This window comes from Boleophthalmus pectinirostris, unplaced genomic scaffold (genome assembly GCF_026225935.1).
Source record: "Boleophthalmus pectinirostris isolate CB_2022bp ecotype Guang Dong unplaced genomic scaffold, ASM2622593v1 HiC_scaffold_18, whole genome shotgun sequence".
In the NCBI taxonomy this organism is placed as follows: Eukaryota; Metazoa; Chordata; class Actinopteri; order Gobiiformes; family Gobiidae; genus Boleophthalmus; species Boleophthalmus pectinirostris.
In genome coordinates, this window is record NW_026571133.1 from 42,515,289 (window position 1) to 42,537,879 (window position 22,591).

Genomic DNA, 22,591 nt, shown 5'->3' on the forward strand with positions numbered 1-22,591 from the left:
ATATTTCAAAAACAGAGAATCTCCCATAGAGTCATGTAAGCCCATGCCTCCCATCTAAAATCAGGACATCAGTCAATTCTGAACGCAACCCTATTCTAAACCATCCTTCATATTAACATAACATCTCAGACAGGCAGGTGAGGATATTATTGAGTGGTTAAACATTAGCTCTGTGAGAACAGTCTCCCTCGAGCCTCAGATGCTGCTCTGTGAGAGGAGGGGGTCAGTATATGGAGTATAAAGGGCCAATAGGATTCCACTCTGGTCATTACTGTGGACATGATGACGTTGCTTGTGATTTGTGTGGCTGTGGCTGTGTTTTTGGAGGCCGTCTCAGCTGTTTCGGTAAGTCATTTGAATTTGTTTTATTTTTATTACAATTTAGATTTAAAATTTAAAATACATTTCTTTAGATCTCTTTCTTTAGATTCAGAGCAAAACAGGTTTCCATTTATGTATTTATCATTATTTATTTTACATTTATGAATTAAAGATCTTGTAGAGTAATATATGAGCTGTACAGAAATGCAAAGGGACAGGTTCTAAATAAATGTGCATGTGTGTGTCTAGGGAAAAAAATCTATCAAGCCTAATAAGGTATGTGTCCAATTTTAAGAGCCTATATCAGAAAACTAGCTTAAATTGCATTTTTACACTTTATTGAAAATATTGGGCTTTAAATATATATCTACATTTCTACATGTTTCTATTTTAATATTATAAAATGCATATCCATAAACAATAAATTAAAATTAAGCAGTATATATTTATACTCTACCCACTACAAAAAACAGTTTAAAAAAAAATCAAAATATTTTTATTGTTTTCAAAACATCAAATATATACATTTATATATGCTACTGGCAGGTAACAAATTCACAAATGTCAGTTCTGCAGAGCTGGTAAAAAAAAAAGAAGTCCAAGTTGCAAGTTCCCCACCAGAACAGACCCACTTGTTAAATGGCACAAATTATAATAGATGGAAGAGAGAGAGAGGAAGAAGAAGAAGAAGAAGAAAAAAAAAAAAAAAAAAAAGCAACAAGACAAAAAACAAAACAAACAAAAAACAAAAAAAAAAAAACCAACCCAAATCCAAACCCCCACCCACCCTGTCACCGCACAGGTAGAATATCTATACCAGGTGCTGTATTAATTCACATACCACAGCTTATTCATTTTCTATTCTTTTTAAAGAGCTGAATACAACTGCAGGAAATAGCCCCATGTTTTCTCAAATGCACCAATATTTTGTTTCAGGGAAAATCAAATTTTTTCTAACTTTAGACAGGACATGACATCTTGCAACAACTGTGAATGTGAAGGAGGGTTAGTGTCCTTCCACTTGAACAAAATGGCTCGGCGTGCCATAAGCGAAGTAAAAGCCAAAGAAGATTTTTTGGTAGCACTAAAATGTACATGATCCTCCAAAACACCAAAAAGTGCCAATACAGGGTTTGGTTCTAACCTAATACTGAATACCTGGGATAGAGTGTTAAAAATGTTCTTCCAGTAGGTTTGCAGACATGAGCAGGACCAAACGTGTGGCTGAGAGACGCCTGAGTCAGGCCACACCGGACGCACAATGGGCTAACTTCAGGATACATAGAAGATAGTCTGGCCCTGGAGATATGTGTTTAATGTACAACTTTGAATTAACTGTGTGCCGAGCACAGAAAGAAGATGAGTAAATACATTTAAGAGCAGTGGACCAGGTATCATCAGGTATAGAAAGACCTAAGTCCTCCTCCCAAGCGTTTTTAAATTTATCCACAGGTGGGATTTTAAGATCTAGCATGATATTGTACAGCTTAGAAATAAGGCCCTTGGATGGCTTAAATGACAGAATTTCATCCACAGTATCTGATGGGTAGTAACTTGAATATTGGATAGATGTGTTTTAAGAAAATGCCTTATCTGAAGATGACGAAAAAAGTCTGAATTTAAAAGATGAAACTTCTCTTTCAGCTGTGAAAATGATGCTATGGAACAATCTATTAACAAATCTTTAAAACGTTTGGCACCCTCTCTATGCCATTTCTGAAAACCTGCATCCATGACTGATGGCTTAAATAAATGATTGTTAAGAATAGGGCTCCAGAGTGAAAAACCGGCCAGGCCAAAATGCTTCCTGAATTGTCCCCAAACCTTCAAAGAGTGTTTGACTACTGGATTATCAAATAATGTAATGAAGGGTAAAGGTAGAGCAGAGCCCACCGAGGCCAAAGGAGAAAGATTCTGTGAAAAAAGCTCCAACAGAACCCAGTCAGGACGATCGGACTGATCGTAATAGTATGACCAATGTACCAAAGATCTCAGGTGGGCCGCCCAATAGTAGAAACGAAAATTAGGCAAAGCAAGACCCCCATGCAGTTTAGATTTTTGAAGATGGATCTTACGCCCACTAGGGACATTGACAAGGGTGACCATTGGGACATCAACTGCTTGGTCTGTTTCAACAGAGCAGCAACATTTTCTTTAAACAGGTCCTTGTGCTTTTTAGTGACAATAACCCCAAGATATGAGAACTTGTCGTACTCGACTTTAAAGTTTAAATTTGAAAAATCCAAGATCCGTGCTTTGTTATTAATTGGAAATAGCTCACTCTTGCTAATATTTAATTTATAGCCTGAAAAGCTACTAAAGTGGCTGAGCAGCGTTAGAGCGGTAGGAATAGATTTATTTGGGTTGGACACATAGAGCAGAAGGTCATCAGCATAGAGAGAGACCCTGTGCTCCACACCCCCCTCCAGATTCCAAGTAAACCATTGCAGGTACGAAGTGCTATAGCAAGTGGTTCTATGGCCAAGTCAAAAAGCATAGGGCTTAAAGGACACCCTTGACGGGTGCCAACGATACAATCTGAAGGGCCTGGACAGTTGGGAATTAGTAAGAATCATAGCAGTGGGATGAGAGTAGAGCAATCGGATCCATGAAATAAAGGTGGGTCCAAATCCAAATTTATCCAACACAACAAAAAGATATGGCCATTCGACAGGGTCGAATGCCTTCTCTGCATCTATAGAAATGACACACTCAGGCCGGTCTTCCTGGGCAGAGTACAAAATATCAAAAAGATGCCTAATGTTCAAGTAGGACTGCCTGTTTTTAACAAAACCAGTTTGGTCCTTGGATATAATAGTTTGGAGGATATTTTCCTGTCTGACACATCTAACACTTTTGCCAGGACCTTAGCATCTGTATTAAGAAGAGATATGGGTCTGTATGAAGAGCAGTTTGTCACGTCTTTTCCTTTTTTAGCTATAAGCTTGTATCACACAAGCCTCCAAAAAGGATTGGGGTAGATGACCTAATTTACAAGATTCAGAGAAAACGGAGCACAATAATGGTGAAAGTAGTTTTGAAAATGTTTTGAAAAATTCTGACGGAAACCAGTCTGGGCCAGGACATTTGTTTGACTGCATTGTATTTATGGCTTTAATTATTTCCAATTCAGAAATTGGCTCTTCCAGTCTTCTTGAAAAATCTGTTGAAAGTGTGGGAACGTTAAGTTTGTCAAAAAAAGTATGGATTGCACTTAAATTGGAACTGAATTCTGAAGTATACAGTTGAGTATAGAACTCTTTGAAGGCCGTGTTAATTTCTGAGGGATCTGTGGTAATCTGACCAGTGCCCAATTTAATTTTTGAAATGGCCTGTTTAGATCTAAAACCCCTGAGCTGATTGGCTAACAATTTATCTGACTTATCACCATATGTATAGAACCTGGTTTCATTTTTCAAGAACAGTTGTTCAGTACGGTAGGTCGTGCGCAGGTCAAATCTAACTTTTAATTCAACTCGTTGTTTATATAGGTCGGGACATTTATTTTGAGAGTACTGTTTGTCTATTTCACCTATTCGCTGCAAGAGGTTGCTTTGTTCCTGGCTTGAACTGCATTTCATCCTGACTGTATAAGCAATGATTTGACCACACAGGTAAGCTTTCAAAGTATCCCATAGAGTAAGAAAGGAGATATCCGGATTAGTATTGGTGTGTATGAAAAATGTTATTTCCTTCTCAATAAATTTTACAAACTTGGGATCTGATAATAAGGTTCAATTAAAGTGCCACTGCCTGCATCCAGGAAGAAAGCCAGGGAGCTGCACTAAAAGTGTAACAGGTGCATGATCAGATATAACAATTGGTTGGTACTCACAAGCATGAACAAAAGGCAAAAGTTGACTATCTAAGAGGAAATAGTCAATTCTAGAGTATGAATGATGCACTTGGGAGAAAAAAGAGAATTCTTTGTCATATGGATGGAAAAATCGCCAAACATCACAAACACCAAAATCTGTAAGAAAATCATTAATAACACAGGCCGACTTATTCATTGTACCGGGATTGCTCGAGGACCTGTCCAGAACAGGGTCCAGCCAGCAATTAAGGTCACCGCCAAGGATGAGATGATATGAAGTCAAATCTGGCAGTGACGAAAACAAACATTTGAAAAAATCAGCATCATCCACATTCGGGGCATACACATTAACTAAGACAACCAATGTATTATACAATTTGCCTGAAAGAATAACATATCAGCCATTATTATCTGACAGTACATTATGTGGTTCAAAAGGAATATCTTGAGAAATGAGAATAGAAACACCTCGAGCCTTAGCCTGAAATGTGGAATGGAAAGACTGACCAGACCAGCGCAGTAAACGACTCAGGTCTGAGGTGTGCACATGGGTTTCTTGTAAGTAAACTATCTTGGCCTTGAGATTTTTCAGATGTGAGAAAGCCCTCTTCCATTTCACAGGGTGGTTTAAGCCCTTAACATTCCAGCTCACTATGTTAAGACCATTCACCACAGTGCATATGTAGAATGATATAAAATTGTTCACAACAACCTGGTGACCAGCAATAGGCAAAGTGACCGGCACTTCTACCTAAAAAAGTACCATTGTTTGCGGTGACAGGTGCCCACCCCCCACCCCTCCCAAAAAAGACAGCTGCTATCAAAAAAGCAGCAAGCTCCATAAAGTAAAAAATCTTCAAATATCCTGTCCTCCAGATGCTTAAAAATCGAACTACAAAAGCTCCAACATTTTACATAAAATTAAAATAACAGCCCCCTTTAATAAGAATAAATATACCAAAAATAAATATAAAAATAAAAAATTGTAAATACTCTAAGCATATTTTAATTCTACCACAACAAAAGACCAAGGTACTATTTGTAATGATTACTACTTTACAATATAATAAACCTGAACAAAATAGTAATATAGTTCAAACATCAAAATAAAATGGTAAGTAAGGTAGATTGGACAGTCATCAAAGGTAAACTGACAACAAATTCTGACTGTTTACATTGCCTATACATTAATAAGAACTCCGGCACGTAAACATAACGAAAGAACATAAATAAGTCGCCAGTGACGGCGATTACCGTAATTTACCCAGTCTTATGACACGGCAGATGAATCCTAGGAAAAGTCCAGTCGCTCCATCTATGTAGGACCGAGCTGTCGGGAGGTATGGTCATCAATGTATTTTTGTGCCTCTTCAACACTGCCGATCCACTTCTTGACACCGTTGGACAGCCTCAGGCACAGACGAGCCGGGTAGAGCAGAGCGGGCTTTAGACCCCGCTTGTAGAGCTCCGCCATCACATCCCTGTATTGTACTCATTGGGACATGACTTCAGCACTGTAATCCTCCACGATGCGAATCTGTTGGCCGTGGTAGTCAAACATCCCTTTGCATCGTGCTTCTCTGATGAGGAGATCCTTCGTTTGGTACCGGTGCAGGCGGAGAATGACTGGCCGCGGCCGTGCACCTGGCCCGGCCTCGCAGCTCCTATGCGATGGGCCCTGTCGATCTCTGGCGGGGATGGCACTGTGTCCTTTCCAAATGCATCCTGAAGCAGCCGTGAGAAAAAGTCAGTCGGGCGTCCCCCCTCCGTAGACTCTGCCAAGCCCAGAATACGTATATTTTGGCGTCTGCTGCGATCCTCCAGGTCAATAACTTTGGCCTTAAGCTTCGCGTTGTCATCATGGAGAGAAGAAATGGCGTTTTCAAGCTCGCTAACACGTTGGCTAATGTCGTCAGACGAGAGCTCCAAAGAGGATATGCGCTGGTCATGGTCATCCACCAAAAGTTTGTACTGGTCTAATTTAGTTTCTTGTCCAGTCAGCGAAGACTTGAATTCAGCTGACAAAGTTTCACGGTGCTTTTCCAGTAGGGCTGAAATGGCTTCTATCGACAAGCTAGTGCTAGCACTCGCCTCCTCCATCTCGGCAGTTCTCTGGCTTTTAGGCGACATTGTGAGAGAAATTATATTCCCGGTTGGGTCAAATGGGTAGTAGGAATCTTCTCCTAAAATATATACATTCAAATTAAGATTATAGGGGTCTTAATGAAAAAATAAGTTCTAAATTATGCCGGAGCACACTCACACTACACCTACTCCATCCATGTTACCCACCGGAACTCCACAAAAAACTGTTTAAACAAAACAGACAAAGCTAACAAAACATGGACTGAAGATGAACAAATACGCTTTTATGGCAATTAAAATAGATGCTACTGGTGTTACACTGACCCTTTTTTTATTTTATTTTTTTTTCCACACATTCAGTTTGACAGTAAAATCTGTAATTTGTGCTTTACGATATTTAAAGTATGTTATCTGCAACTTAAACCGTGAAATGGCAATTCAAAGCATTTGTAAGTACATAAATAACAGTTTAGGGAAGCCAGGTGCTAAGTGATAAATTATGAGTGCAAATTGAAACATAAAATGATTGAATGAAAATTAGCTGATGTGCACAGAGAAAATGCCTCTGGACTGCTCTGCCATTTGGAAGTGATGCCCACAGTTACTGTTACCTGCAGCAGGCGCACCTCCTCCGTACACTGTGGACCCCTCATCTCTGGTCTAATTTGAATGATTTAATGATCTCATAACAATTCAAAAACTAAGTTTATGTACTGTTGATTAGCATTAAATAGTCTATTAATGAGGCTGAGCGAGAGTAGCTCGAAGAGAAACAATCCCAGATATTTTTAGCTTAACTCTGTTAATATGTTTAATGTTAATTGACTGATTAGAAATGTAGGTTATAGAAAATAAAATCAAAGTTAAATCAATGATATTTGTGTGTTTTGAGTGATTTAGGTGCTATGTAGCTACAAAATCTGCACATTTGTCAGAACACATGGTATTTCAAATTCAAATTCAAAATGTTTATTGCTAAATTTCCATATGAACATATGAAAAATTTTAATTATGTTTTGACTGTCAATCTTCTAAATTAAACAGTAATACAATAAAAGGAAAAGTCCAAAGTTCTTCTTTAGAGAGATGCAGATTCCTGCTTCCTGGCTGCCTGGTGGTTATAGAGGGGAGAGAGTTCAGCATCCTAACAGCCTGGTGGATGGAGCTGTTAATGAGTCTGGTGGTGCGGGAACGGAGGCTCCTGTACCTCCTCCCTGGCGGGCAGGAGGCTGAACGGATTGTGTGCAGGGTGACTTGCATCACACACGATTGTGATAGTTTTGCGGGTGAGGCGGGTGATGTATATGTGGGTGAGGCAGGTGGTGTATGTGCGGGTGAAGCAGGTGATGTATATGCGAGTGGGGCAGGTGGTGTATATGTCTTGCAGGGAGTGGTGCACCAGTGATCTTCCTGGATGTGTTGACTATGCCTTGCAGGGCTCTTCTGTTATCAATTTCACATAATTTAAACGGTCAGTATCACTAGATGTTATATGCACCGGGCTTTATAATAGCCTGATGATATAAGAAAGTAAACCAGATGTCCAGATATTGCAGAATTACGGCAAAATCTACGCAATCTACAGTATTCTCTTTAAAAGCACACCCGTGCCAGGTAAGGGTCACTCATGTTTAATCTGATTAGTTTTAAGATAAATCATTGTCTACAAATTCCTTTAGTAACAAAGAAATTCCAAAAGTGGACTCGGTGCCATTCATTACAGCTAATCCACCACAGCCAGCATGGCGTCCCGGTCAGATTTAGTCATGCAGGAGCTCTGTAGAGTCCTGCACCTTATCAATCTGGGATGGCTCTCAGCGAAAGTGATTGGAAAATGCGGAAAGTCATGACGACTATTTTAATCTCGAAGCATCATAACAGCAGAACAAGATAAAATGTCAAACTTTTGACATTGCTTTTCTGCACGTTTTTCACAAACTAAATAGTCCTGTAGTCCCTCTGTAGTATTTTAAGTTGCATACAATTACCATTGTAATATTTAGAATTTCTAAAGCTAATGTTAATTGAATTTTGTCCTAATAAGAACACTGTTAATTGATGTGTAATCCCCAGTACAACATTGTTGCTGTTGATAGAAATAATTAGAAATTAGAATCAGAAATAACTTTCTTTGAATAAATTTCTTTGAGCCTGGGTAACAAATTATTAGATTATCGTATCGTACTTTGAGAGGAACCAGTTGGTGGCTCAAGCATCTATTACAGATGCCTTTTGGGCGCCTGGTGGAGGCCCAGGGGAACACCCAGGACATGCTGGAAGGACTATGGAGTCCCCCCTGAGGAGATGAAGGAAGTGTCTGGGGTGAAGGAAGTCTGAGAGTCTCTACTTGAACTGCTGCCCAGCCCCAGATAATTGGAAGAAAATGGATGGAAGGATAGCAAGTTGACAAAAAGATAGGACTCTTCAAAATTTACATTTATGTCCAAAATTTTCTCAAAATACATGAAATATTTCATAAATGATTTCAATGTCAAAACAATAACGCTGAGACAAGCAGGTGGCAAAACCCGAGTCAGAAAAGTGACATAGTTCACCTAAACTGTGTAATAGTTTCATATAGTTTTTAGGTTGTAATGAGCTGTAATGATGTTTTCCCTGTACAGCTGGGCGTGGTTTCCACGGAGGGCGGCTTGGTGGAGGGGGAAAACCTCTACTTGACCTCCGGAAGGTACATGGATGTGTTCAAGGGAATTCCCTTCGCTGATGTCCCCGGAATTTTCGAGAAACCCAAACGCCATCCAGGCTGGGACGGTGAGCACACACTAATGCTCCTCTATCACAGGAACATACAAGTTATTGGCTTTACAAATGTTTTAACACATTAAATACAAGTGAAGTGAGAGTCTTGTGTATGAGGAAAAGTGTCATTTTCTTGATCCAGATTTCACATTTCACATTCACTACACCCCCCCCCCCCCCACACACACACACACACACACACACACACATATATATGTATACACACAATCTGACTGTGTCTGTTTCCTCAGGTGTGTTGACTACAAAAGACTACAAACCTCGCTGCCTTCAGTTGAATACGCCCATGACGGCCACCAGTGGCTCTAATGACTGCCTCTACCTCAACATCTGGGTCCCTCACGGCGCTCAAGGTAAACAGCAGCAAAACTATGAGTTTGGTTTTGACTTCTGGGCCACCCGAACCTTTCTATGTGTGGCAATAAAGGGTTGACAATTTTCTATTTATAGAAATGAAGTGTTCATCAACAATAGCTATAGTATTAAAAGTTCTGGATCCCAGTCACTCTCACTCGTTCAGTGAGGTTACAAGATGCATGATCTGTCACTGCAGATGAAGGTGCACTTGGGTCAAGGCACAATAATACGGTCAAGCAGAAAAACTATGAAACATGGACTGTATTTGGACATTTTTGTGACTGGATAGGAGCAGTAGTCATTCATTAACTAAGACGAGGACACATGAGAATGTGTCATGAATCTCAGCATCAAAATGTCAAATTCTCCACCCAGCCAGGATGTCAAATTATAAACTAAAATAAGCAAAATTGTCAGCAAAAACTAGTCACCTTACTTTATCCATCATCCTTGAATCTCTCATCTACCACTTGTGATGTAATTATGAAATGAAATAGAAAAAAATCTGACAAGTTGGCTGACAAAATATTAACATATCCCTATATCTGAATATACACACTACACTTTTCAGATATATAAACTCATAAAACTCACTTGTTTCAGTCTCCACCAACCTGCCCGTGATGGTGTGGATCTATGGAGGGGGCTTCCTGGTGGGGAGCTCCATGGGGGGTAACTTCCTGCACAACTACATGTATGATGGAGAGGAGATCGCAGACAGGGGGGATGTCATTGTGGTGTCACTGGGATATCGTGTGGGAACCCTGGGCTTCCTGAGCACCGGACAGTCTGATCTGCCTGGTGAGTTTTTCTTTGATTTCTTTTCCCATTCATTTATAAACAGCAGACTCATCTCATTCTGATGTGTTTCTTGGCAGTGTGCTCAATCAAGTCAGACATTTAAGTTCAAATGTTGTCTCAAGAACATACCAAAAGTTTATAAAAGTTATAACTCAGTGACATCATGAGGTGCTCCTTAGTTTAAACATGACCAGATTCAGCACCATCACAGATGCTCATAAATCAGGACTGAATTACTTGTAAAGTACATCTCCTTACATACATATGATATTTTAAAGTGTAAAGTATGAAGTATTAGGTATAGACCTATATATTATACATTAATACTTCATTGTCAGTTATCTTACAGCTAAATTTAAAGTTTGCGTATTTTAATTAAATCAGTTTATAGTTTGTTTAATTACATATTAAGGCCTTATCTTTTGCAGTAGTGAATTCTGAAGTTATGGCCTAATACAGTTATTTATGGTGTGTTTCTGAATAAAAGCAGTAGCCTCCAAAATGAGCAGAGCAACAGTCAAACAGGAGAAACCTCACTGTTCCTCCTCTCACTGCTTTACATAACCCATGCACAGTGCTCACTGTTGGTGGGACGTCCTGTTAATATAATGGTTTTTCAGGAAACTACGGCCTGTGGGACCAGCAGGCTGCCATCGCCTGGGTGCACAGGAACATCCGCTCGTTCGGAGGAGACCCCAACAACATCACCCTCTTTGGAGAGTCTGCAGGGGGCGCTAGTGTCAGCTTCCAGGTTTGCTCCATCTTTTATTATTGCTGTTGGTTTATATGTGAAAAATCCCTCGTCCAGGTAGAATCCATGGCAAAGGAGAAATTCAATTTGTTGAATACTAGACAAAGTTTATTTGGTTGAATAAGTTTTGCAGCTTGGATGCGAAATATATTTGAACAAAAAAACTTTGTCCAAATTGAAAAAGCACAAATTGAATTTCTCCTTTGCCACTTTTGGTTTATCATAGAGGTGCTCAGATCGTGATTTTTGAGGCTGATTATCTGCTCGCTTCATACCAATATGGCCCATAGACTGTATAAAGAAGTGGACTAAGCGAGTGTGATCTCACCCATAGCCATTGGTTCCACTCAAATGAAGCTTTCGATGCTAACACTTACAGGGGAGAATTTGGAACCTCTGTATTATGAATATTATGAATAGGATCATGTAGATCAGGTTCATACAAACATTTTAAGATCAAAATAACAAGGGTCACAGCAGCAGTTTCAAAGAGACACAATACTCCAATGTAAGTCAGTGGGAGCCAGGGTCAGAAGGAGCTGGAAGTGTCTGCATACAAACTTCCTATTTCGAATGCGGAAGCTAGTGCCTTACCTATGTCCATTTATAAATACAGTCTATGCTCACAACAGACACAGCCAATACCAATCACACTGGCTTTGATATAGTTGACATTATTAAGAAATAAAGAATAGGCTTGTGATAATATGAAGTTTGACCAAACCTAAATAACTTAGGCTACGTTCATACTGCAGGGCTTAACGCTCAATTCGGATTTTTTTGTATAATCCGATGTTATTGTGAGGTCGTTCACATTTCCAATTAAATGTGACTTATATGTGTATCTCCAGTGTGAACATTAAATGGCCCAAAAGTGTCCCACATGCATACTGAAGGACACAATGATGTCAACCGCAGCGAGCGTGCTCTGTGTTTACGGAAGTTGTCCAAACATGGACGCGAGCATTGAGCACCTGGAGATTTTAAAGTTCCTCTTGTACCGGAGCCAGAACATGAACAACTTACTTGTTTTAAGGAGGAGATTGAGAAGGAGAAGGACGAGGTTTTTGGCCGTGGTGTTTTGTGGGGCAGTGGCAGCGACGTCCGTTGAAAGTAACGTAGAATAGTGATGTTTGTGGCTTGTTGATAACGTGTAGGTGGATGAATGCGCTTTGGCCGTTCAGACTGAAGTCGCATGTCAAAAGATCGGATATGTATCGGTTTCAGGAGCACATATCCAAGTGGCCTGGTCCGCATTTGAAAAAATCAGATCTGTGTCGTTCAGACTGTCATTAAACAACACCATGAGTTGATTTGAACACATATTGTGATATTGATCATTTGCAATATATTGTGTAGCCCATGGATTACGTTTGTTTTTTTTTTAATGTTTTTGTGGCAGACCCTGAGTCCACACAACAAGGGCCTGTTCCGCAGAGCCATCTCTCAGAGCGGGGTGGCCCTGTGTCCCTGGAGCATCAACGAGAACCCGCGCAGGTTTGCTGAGGAGGTGAGAACACATTGCAGTCAACATCTTTGTTACGTTTGGGCACATCAGATAAACATCAGCGATGGTACTCGACCATTGAAAAAGAAGCCCTGGCTTTAGTTCTGGCACTGGAGCACTTTGAAGTGTACGTGGGTGGCTCCAGTGTGCCTGTGCTAGTGTACACGGACCATAATCCTCTAGTCTTTCTGAACCGCATGAGAAATAAAACCGTCGGTTGATGCATTGGTCCCTCCGTATTCAGCAGTTCAACTTGAGTATCTCTCATATTCGCGGTAAAGAGAATGTAATCGCGGATGCTCTGTAGATTTTAAATTTCAAAGAAAAGAGAAAAAACTTGCCATGCACTTACTATGCACTGAATAATTTGACGGTGGGTGGAGCGTGTTTTTTTTTTTCCACACCATCACATTTTTTTATTCAGTGACTCTGGGTGGGGGTGTTATGTTTGGGCACTTTTTGGTTTTTCCCTGCTTTCTTTTTATTGTTTATATTTTTTTGTAGCATAAGTTTTGTTCTTGTAAGTTAATTATATTTTTGTAGTGTTTTTGGTGCTCATTTCCGGCAGGAGGCCTTAAATGCGCAAGCCCGGCGCCGCCTCGCTCTCTCTCGCTCTCTCTCGCTCTCTCCTCCTCTTCGTCCACTGCCGCCGCCGCAGGTACCGGAGCGCGCACGCCTTGCGCTGGGAGACGCCCTGCTGGCTCCCCTGCTCCATCGTTTGGGTAGCTTTTGTTAGCCGTTAGCCTTTTGTTTGACCTGGTGGGACCGGCTGTCCTGTTTTTCGTGTTTTTTGTTTTTTTTGTCTTTAGTTACAGGTGCTGGCACCGGCTCCTACGGCCCTGTATAGGGTTGGCCCGGTGTCGCACCCTTTTGTTCTTTTTGGCCAGCTCACCAGGTCCACCTTTCCGTTGTTACTTTTGGTTTGGGCACAGGTAGGGTTTCTTTTTTTGAGTTTAAACATCTTTGCACAAACAAAAATAAAAGAACTCTAAAATTCTACTTTGGTTTCCGTGCCCTTTCTTAAATATGTTGGGACTCAAATTTTTTGGGTCGTAACAATCTTACTGCTGACAGACAAGGGATGCACTGATATTGTTACTAATATTGGGTGTTGGTTGTCTCTCAGCTGAGCAGTGTGCACTGAACACAGGACTGGACAATAAAGATGCACATTAACTGTTCTGGACATTAAGATCAGCTTTAATCACATGTGACTGTCACATGAACTAAGGAAATATTTAGGACTTTTAAAAAAACGATATCAGGACATAATAAAAAGCATAAGAAAACCAACCATTCATGAGGATTCATAATCCTTATATAAAATAATTTAGACAGTACATGTTCAAAAGGAGTGGGTGGAAGTATAAACTTATTTGTTCCCACCCCTTTTCCCCAGTGTTAAATAACATACTCTGTATTCCTTATTTTCCATTTGATAAAGATATGTACAATTCACTTTTTTTTTTACATTATTCTTCTATTAAACATACATACAGTCCTTCTGCATTACTTAGCATCTCCATTTCTTTCATATCTCATAAAGACAATTTTTTGTCTTTACAGTTTTTTTTATAATTATTTTTGAACTTTGCTTTATATTTACACCTTCTTTTAATTTCACTGACAAACTGTTCCATATTCTAATTCCACACGCTGAAGCACAAACGCGGTTCTTAGTTGTTCACGCACTCACTGATTTGAAATTTGGTTTGCCTTTCAAATTACTAACAACATTTTTTTTGAATGTTTTTAAATAGAGGTTTATTATTGGCCTTTTTTGAAAGGAAGCTGTGTCTGAAAATTTCACTAGGTGTAATTTTAGAAATAGCAGTGCTGTATGATCCAGGTTTCCAGCCTTGAGTATACAAGCTCTCTTTTGGAGTGTAACTAACTGATGCTAATTTGTTATGTAACTGCCCCAAACTTCTGTGCAGAATGTGAGGTATGGTAGTACTAGTGAACAGTAAAGGGTGCGGAGTGATGTATGATACAGAACTTGCTTTTTTTTTTTTTTTTTTTTGCTCTTAAAAGTACTGCAATGTTTTTTCTAAGTTTTTCTAATACATGTTTAATGTGTGATTCCCAATTCATTTGATTGTCCTTTGTAATACCTAAGAATTAAATTGATTTCTGTATTATTTGTCTTATTTCCAAAATACATCATTTTAGTTCTGTTCATATTAAGTCATAGTTTGTTTCCATTAAACATTAAATAAATGTTATTTTATTATTATCATTAATTCTTGCAGATTGATTTTAGAGCAAAACAAATTTGTGTCATCAGCCAACAATACAGATTTCACATGACACAAATCATTAATATAAAGAATAAATAGTTTTGGACCCAATATAGACCCTTGTGGAACTCCACAGTCAGTAGTTTGGCACTTTGAGCTGAAATCTCCCATGCTTACATATTGTTTTCTGTCACTCAGATAACTTTTGAGCCACTGTAAAGCGATGCCCCTAATCCCATATTGTTCCAGTTTGTTGTGATTTGCTCAACTCTGTCAATGAGTGCTAAGGATGTTGATTTATTTGCCCAAAATCCATACTGTGGATCTGACAGTACACTTTTCTTTACTTTGTGCATGAATTGTGAAAGTAGGTCATGCTATAATTAAATGACCTGTATTATATAATGAAACAGTGAATGAGATATACTATTGTAATAGAAGCTCTGTATAAATAATGTCTGGTATTAGTATCAGTCCCTTGGTATCAGCAATACTCAAAATGAGACTCGCACTCGTTTCTGAGAAAAAGTGGTATAGTTTTTTCTTATTGCTCTAGTAATCTACTATAATCTAATCTCATAGTTTTGAAAAGGTTCAGTCAAAAGTAATGTATTTTAAAAAATATTTATAATTTTATACTTATATTTATGTTTCTCGTCATTATCATCCCCCATAAAATAAATCTACATTACAGTAACACCATCAGCAAGAAAGTGTTGCATTCAAAAGAGCCTTTCCCACAACCTGGACAGAGAAAGACCTCTCTTTCTCTATTATATGTGATCTAGTTAAAGGTTTTGGGGAAATTTGGAGGAGGGTATTTTTGTCACATCATTCCTGTTGCCAAGTTTTTATGCATAAATCCAAATATTTTGTTCTCCAGTCAATATTAATCGATAGCTAATCTACAAGCAATTTACTGTCAATATGTACAGAATGTTGCTCTGTAGCCAGCATGAACTATCAACTGCCAACATTTAAAAAAAAAATGTCATTCCTGTCACCAAAAGGCTGATTTTGAAAAGAACTGTCCCAATTAAAAAAATGAAGGAGGAAGCTTGAGGTGGGCCTAAACATTTCATTCTTAATTACAAAAATCTTTGACATGATGACCATTTTATAATCTGGTGTGATCTATCCATAAACTTGTTTGTGTCTTCTAAATGCATCTAAAAGCACTGACAAGTCATAGTTCATAGTAATACTGTATGTATGTAATATTATTTATCTAAACTCTATTTATTTTAACTCTAAGTGCAGGGTAGTTCCATAGTCCAGTTGTATTTTTTCATTCCAAACCCCAAGGGAGCTTTCACACCACTAGTTTGATTATTTGGTCCGCACCAGGCAATAAAATTGTTATGTATTATGTAGCATATCCAGTGTGGTCCGCTTTCACACCTGCAAATGAACCAAAATTGGTCCGGCTGACGTATAAGGTTCCTGCGCACAGTGGGTTCGACTGCATTTGGCTCGGGTATGCTGAGGCTCTCCCACATGCCAGACCTCTGGGAAATGAGGCCAAAACGCATCGTCTTCCCACAGAGACCCTCTGCGGGTTACAGACGGCATGAGCCGGTCCCTATCCCCCCAAGCCAAGGCTGATGTCTGGCACACGCGGTTTCCCAGGCATCAGGACCCAACCCTGGCCCCCATCACACCCCTTAACCGGGGCACGGGGGCCCACCACCTGGGCGCGCGCTCAATTCATGCTCCGTTCGTGACTGGAAATTGAGGATCCTGCTGGCACACTCAGTTTGGGAATTCGAGCCTTCCTCCCATGATGCATTTCGAATAGTTCGTTTGGACCATGTGGAGTCAAGCGGACTGAGACCACCTCTTTTCTGAGGTCTTGGCCCGCTTGATTAATGGGGATCAAAGTGTGATTGATGCTTTTACACCAATGAAAATGAACCAAACTGAGAGCTTTTGGTTCAATGGAACATTTGGTGCATACCGACTGCTGTCATTGTGAAAGCACCCTAAGTCTCTCTCTCTCTCTCTCTCTCTGTGTGTGTGTATCAGGTGGCTGTGAAGCTGAACTGTTCCACGGACAGCAGTATGGCGGCCTGTCTCAAGACGATTGACCCTGTGCGCCTCACCATGGCAGGGACCATTAACAATCAAAGCTCCCCTGCTCGTAATTCATATTTGTTATATTTTGCCCATTGTTTTTCACAAATCCTTAATTAAATTTTAGTTTTTATTTTATTTTCTTAGGTTTCTGACTTTGCTCCAGTTCTTTGTCTCTACCTTTTTGCATTACCATCAGACCAACCAGTCGACAGTGACCGCAGTTCTCAACAGTTTGATAATAACCATCTATATACTTTACTTTTTGAGCTTTCAGCCATGTTATATTTTCCCCTTATCAAATTCATACCTGGAGTTGTATTTTGCCTTATTCATGCTAGTCTCATTAATCCATCAATACAAAGTCATTTTCTTTGACCACTGAAAAATGCTCTGTTTGTGCTTTATCTGGACTGTAAACATCATAGTATTATGGACTTTTCCTGCGCTGTTTTTAAGTCCCTAAACCATCATTAGATTCAGATCCAATTATGTTCACAGTGAACACACTGGATGTGTGTAAAATGTATTACATTTTTGACACATAATTCATTCCTAATCCAAAGTGTGTCCACATGCAGACCCTCTGGTGGATAACCTGGTTCTCTCTGCGGTGGTGGATGGAGACTTCCTGCCGGACCACCCCTCAAATCTGTTCCACAACGCTGCTGAGATTGACTACATCGCTGGGATCAATAACATGGACGGACATATCTTCACTGTTGTGGACATCCCCTCGATCAACTCCATGCTGGTGGATACGCCCATGTGAGTTAGGCTATTGACTGTTTATAAATTTCAGCCAGGACTGCACAATATTGGAAAAGGTTACAATATGTGATATGGGTGATTTAACCAATAGAAAGTTAGAAAGTCAAACAATGAAACAGTCATTGTTTAATAACAGACAAGCAGATTAACCAGCAGTCACAGGAAACAAGGAAATGGATAACTTTTCCAGAGCTTCCCCAGTCCTTAGACCCAAGAAATATTTAGAAAAACATACACTTTAAGGGTGCGCTCACACTAGCCCAACTGAACCATGCTGTAGCATGGAGAGGACAGGAAAAATATGGAAAATAACAGATGCACATTTATTTTATTATGATAACTTTATTTAAAAGTACCTCTGCTATGCACTGAGATAGGGAGCATCCTAACACAATATACAAAATTAAATCATACACACGATAAACAAGCATGTGCCTTCTAGGCCCAAGACTGGCAATAATTTCCTCTTATTTTGTGCTGCTCTCGTCTGTCTGCTACAGTGATGACTTGAAGACACTGCTGGGCTCATACACCAAAGACAAAGGTGAGGCTGGCATGGAGAAAGCCTTCGCCACTTACTCCAACAGTTGGGGCACCAATCCGAGCCGCGAGACCATCAAGAAGGCCGCTGTGGCCATTGGGACAGACTACATCTTCCTGGTGCCCACTCAGGCTGCTCTGTACCTCCACGCCCAACATGCCACGTGAGAACCATTTTACATCTTAGAAAAGTAAGGTTTAGGCCAGAGGATATCCATCCTCCTCCAGTCAGGTTTGTGGGGATGCAACTTTTAAAACAAAAGTGACTTCTCAGAGTAGTTTTCATTCACCATACTTCTTTCTAATTTATATTTGACAGTTTAACAGTACTTGATTAAAAGTTATAGTTATCTTTTCCTCATTGAGTATGTACAAGCTGACAAAATCTTTATATTGACAATATAAACTGATTTATGAATGAGATGTTATATCCAGAACTCCAGACAGTTACTTTTACATTTAAATTCTAACATGTGTGGTAGCTTCCCCAAATACTTTTTTACCTTTACTTGAACAGTTTCTTAGAACACTACAATAGTTCTAGTTAGGCCCGAATGCCATGGGTGGCGTAGTGCCTATTGCTATTGTTCAGTGTGCACGCAGAGCGTGAAGCGCTCTCCCCTTTCCAAACACACACTTGCACTCACATGTCAATGACTGGTGCCCGCTGACATGGCATGGTGGCATTGCCCGTGGGCCGCGACAGCGGCCTAATTGTTATTGTTCACCCCAAAACGTAGGGCGCACTTGACATCGTGAACGAGGTTAAGATTAAGGGTTTAGTGTTAATTTAGGAGTTAGATCAAGGGGTGAATTGCATTCGTGGGGCATGGGATGTGCCGGGCTCAGCGTGCCCAGGGTGCGGCGTGGCATGGGTGCGGCATAGGATCGAGCGAGGGCTGATCATCGCCACTTGCGGCTATATTTAAGTTATGTTATTTTTAAGTAATAGTACTAATCTTTATAAACACTAATCAGTGTAAGTCTATTTGTTGTGTCCCTCCACAGAACTGGGCGCACATATTCATACCTGTTCTCTCAGCCGACCCGCATTGGGTCCCTGATCTCATCCTACCCCGACTGGATGGGAGCAGACCATGGGGACGACCTGCAGTACGTGTTTGGGAAGCCTTTCTCCACTCCTCTGGGGTACTCGTCCAAGTACAGGGACCTGTCTAACTACATGATCGCATACTGGACCAACTTCGCCAAAACTGGGTATGCTCTCTGTTCATGTCACTTAAAAGGCACACTGTGGAACTTTTTTAGTAAAAGCTTGTCTCCATAGAGATATTATTGCCTGGGTTAGTAGCTCAGTTAGTAGAGTGTTTGTTCACTGATTCGAAGGTTGGTGGTTCAAATTCCACTCTCTGACGTCAGTTTAGCCTCTACCCTCAGCTGCAAATCTTACATTCATGTAGCCCTGGGATGCAGAGATGATATGACAGGGTTCCAACTTGTTTACATTCACATGCTTTTGGCAAGTCACTTTAACATTTAAATCCTAAATTTGACTATCTGGAATTAACATTGTAGATATCAACAATGTCTTTCCAACTAGGCATAATTTCATTTTGGATAGTGAGAATTATCATTTCAGATATCAGATATCTAAATTTGACTAGATGAAATGACAGTTAGAGATATCTTCAGTTCAGGTTTGACTTGGTAAAACGGTATTACAGATACATGCAATTACGTCACTGAAAAGCTCATCACATATCATAAATCACAATTGCAGATATCGGTTATTCAGTTTTGACTAGGCAGATTCAAAGTTAAAACGCAGTGGCGGACCGTGCATTTCACACCTGGGCCTTCAGTAGTAGCATGAAGATTGAGAGATTCCATACGAAGACCGTACTTTTGCAAAAATTCACGTGGTTCGGAGGCATGTAGTCAAGGATGGGGCCACTTGTTGTCAAGGCGGCCTCTTTAATTATTAAAACAAGGACATCATGATGTGCCCGGAGGTGCGCCCGCTTAGACGTGAGTGACTGCAGGCGAAAAGGACAGGCGTAGAGCCAGCAGAGAAGGCCTTGCAGGCCCTGACGGCCCACCACTGCTCAACCATCATTATGACATCATGAAACAGAAAGCACCACATTGCCTCTAGCTACTAGCAGTGCACCAATCTATCCAAAAAGCCATTTGTCCCAAAGCTAAACAACTGTCAGAATTAAAATTTGTTTTTGTCAATATAATTTGAAACGCATTAACGAAAAGACCCCAAGATGCATTTTGGCTGTCTTACTGATAAATTAACTTTCCGTTAACATACATGTGTCATGTTGAAATACTCCACTCCCGCCTAAAGTGGGATCATTTGCATACAGAGCAAGATACTGATATCTGCAATGTCATTTCACCTCATCAAAACTCCAATTCAAGATATATGTAATTATATTTTGACTACACACAATGAAATTTACGGCTATCCACTTGCAGATATCTCTAATGAAAACTCATTACAAGATATCTAAAATCTAAATTATGACTATCCCACACCCCAGTTTGAGGTACAACATCACTTGACCAGTTGTAATTCCACTCATTTCGCTGGGTCAAAACTTAATTTAAGATATCTGAAATGGAAAGGAGCATGTAGATATCTTGAACTCAGGTGAATTAAAGATATCTTGAACTTGAGTTATCACTAGTCAGAATCAAATCGTAGATATCTCAAACCGGAATTACAGATATCCACAATTCAGTTGCAGATATCTATAACTTATGTTGTGGATATCCACAACTGAATAGTGGATCCATAATTATGAAACCCATACAGTGGAATGGCAAAGCTAACGTCATTAGCCCTGGGAAGAATGCCGTTGTGGATGTCTAAAATGACAGTACGGATGGGAAGAATATCATTGCAGATATCCAAAATTTTCTTTTTGACTAGGAAAACTGAGTTAGAGATATCTGCAATACACATCTAGCTTCACATTTAAATGTTAAAATGGCTTGCCATACATGCTTTTATCTTAGAAAATCACAAATTTTATGTAACCCAATACAATTCTACTCATTAACAGCATTTAATAGAGGTAAACAGTGGTATTTGTTGCTGTTTCTCTTCTCAAAAGAAAAAATGTTATTTGTTTCTGTGGAGATAGCATAGACTGTATAAAAAAATGGACTAAGCGAGTGTGACGTCACCCATTACTTTCAGCACCACTCAAATTAAGCTTGTGAAGCTAATGATTACAGGAGCAAATTCGAAGCAAGCTTCCATATTATGAATAGGACTTTTTTGATGGACAAAAGAGCGACATGATCCACCACCAGGATCATGTAGAGCGGGTTAATACGAACATATTAAAACCAAAATGACACAGCAGCAGTTATAAAGAGAGGAGCAACAGTATTCCAATGTAAGTCTACAGGAGCCAGGGTCAGCAGGAACTGGGAGAGCAGCATGCAAGCTCCCTTTTTGGAATGTGGAATAGATATGTCCATTTATATATACAGTCTCTGAGAAATAGCCGCATGAAATCAGTGAACATAGTCCCATTTTACTGTGCTGTTACTTATAAACACTAAGTTTAAAGAAAGGAAACACAGCCCCTATTTTTACATCTGCAACAAATAATATGACTTTACAATGAGAGTGTGATTATTTCTTTAGATTTAAAAAGCCCCAGACACACAGCACTGGAATTATTTCTAGCCAAACGTCTGGCGAGCATTCTTGTGCATTTTTCAAGTTCAGGAGCATCAATAAGATGTGCTCTCCATATCAGCTTGCATGGCTTCTTTCAGTGGATAATTCTTTCAGTGGACTAAGCGAGAGTGACGTCACCCATAGAGTCAGCTCCGTGTGAATGAAGCACGAGATGTTAGTGGTTACAGGCTCTGTATTATGAATAGGATTTTTTTAACTGACAAAATAGTGGAAGAAAAATATGAGGATCATGTAGAGTGGGTTAAAGCCCAAAATGACAAGGCTCACTGCAGCAATTACAGAGAGAGGACAACAATATTCCAATGTAAGTCAATGGGAGCTAGGGTGAGAAGGAGCCGGAAGCCCTCACATGCGAACTTAGTGGGTGAGCTATGTCCATTTATACAGTCTATGGTTTCAATTATACCTCACCACTGAAACCTCTTCAGCTCTCAAACTTTCTAGTAACTTTTCTCCTTGTTCCTCCTCAGAGACCCAAACCAGGGCGGCTCAGCGGTCCCTGTCACTTGGCCAAAGTTCCAGAGTGGTGGAGACCCGTACCTAGAGATCCGCCATGACATGGGCCATGGCTTTGTCCATGAGAATATGAGATTGCGCTTTGTGCACTTCTGGGCCAGCGTGCTGCCCAGCCTGCCCAACACAACAAAGTCTGAATAAAACTGATCTGCCATACACCAAAATGAAATGACTACCGCTTTGTGTTCTTTTAAAATGCTATGACTTAAAGAATATCACCTATTACCAAAAGCTATCACCAAATGTGTGTATAAAAGTACTGTGGTCAGTGAATTTAACTGATTCCCCTTTAGGAAGATACAGACAATAAACATACATCAATCAAATTAATATCAGCAACATAATA

At 39.9% G+C, this 22,591-nt stretch overlaps 1 protein-coding gene across 1 annotated transcript; it reads left to right on the plus strand.

Annotated features, from left to right (window-relative positions):
- Positions 1-279: 279 nt before the first annotated feature.
- LOC110161181 (bile salt-activated lipase-like) lies at positions 280-22,386 on the plus strand. Its single transcript, XM_020925896.2, has 11 exons — positions 280-345; positions 8,848-8,995; positions 9,235-9,354; positions 9,962-10,159; positions 10,780-10,910; positions 12,313-12,420; positions 16,683-16,797; positions 17,312-17,498; positions 18,002-18,205; positions 19,050-19,259; positions 22,200-22,386. The coding sequence occupies exons 1-11, from the start codon at positions 280-282 to the stop codon at positions 22,384-22,386; spliced, it is 1,674 nt and encodes a 557-aa protein (XP_020781555.1).
- Positions 22,387-22,591: the final 205 nt, after the last annotated feature.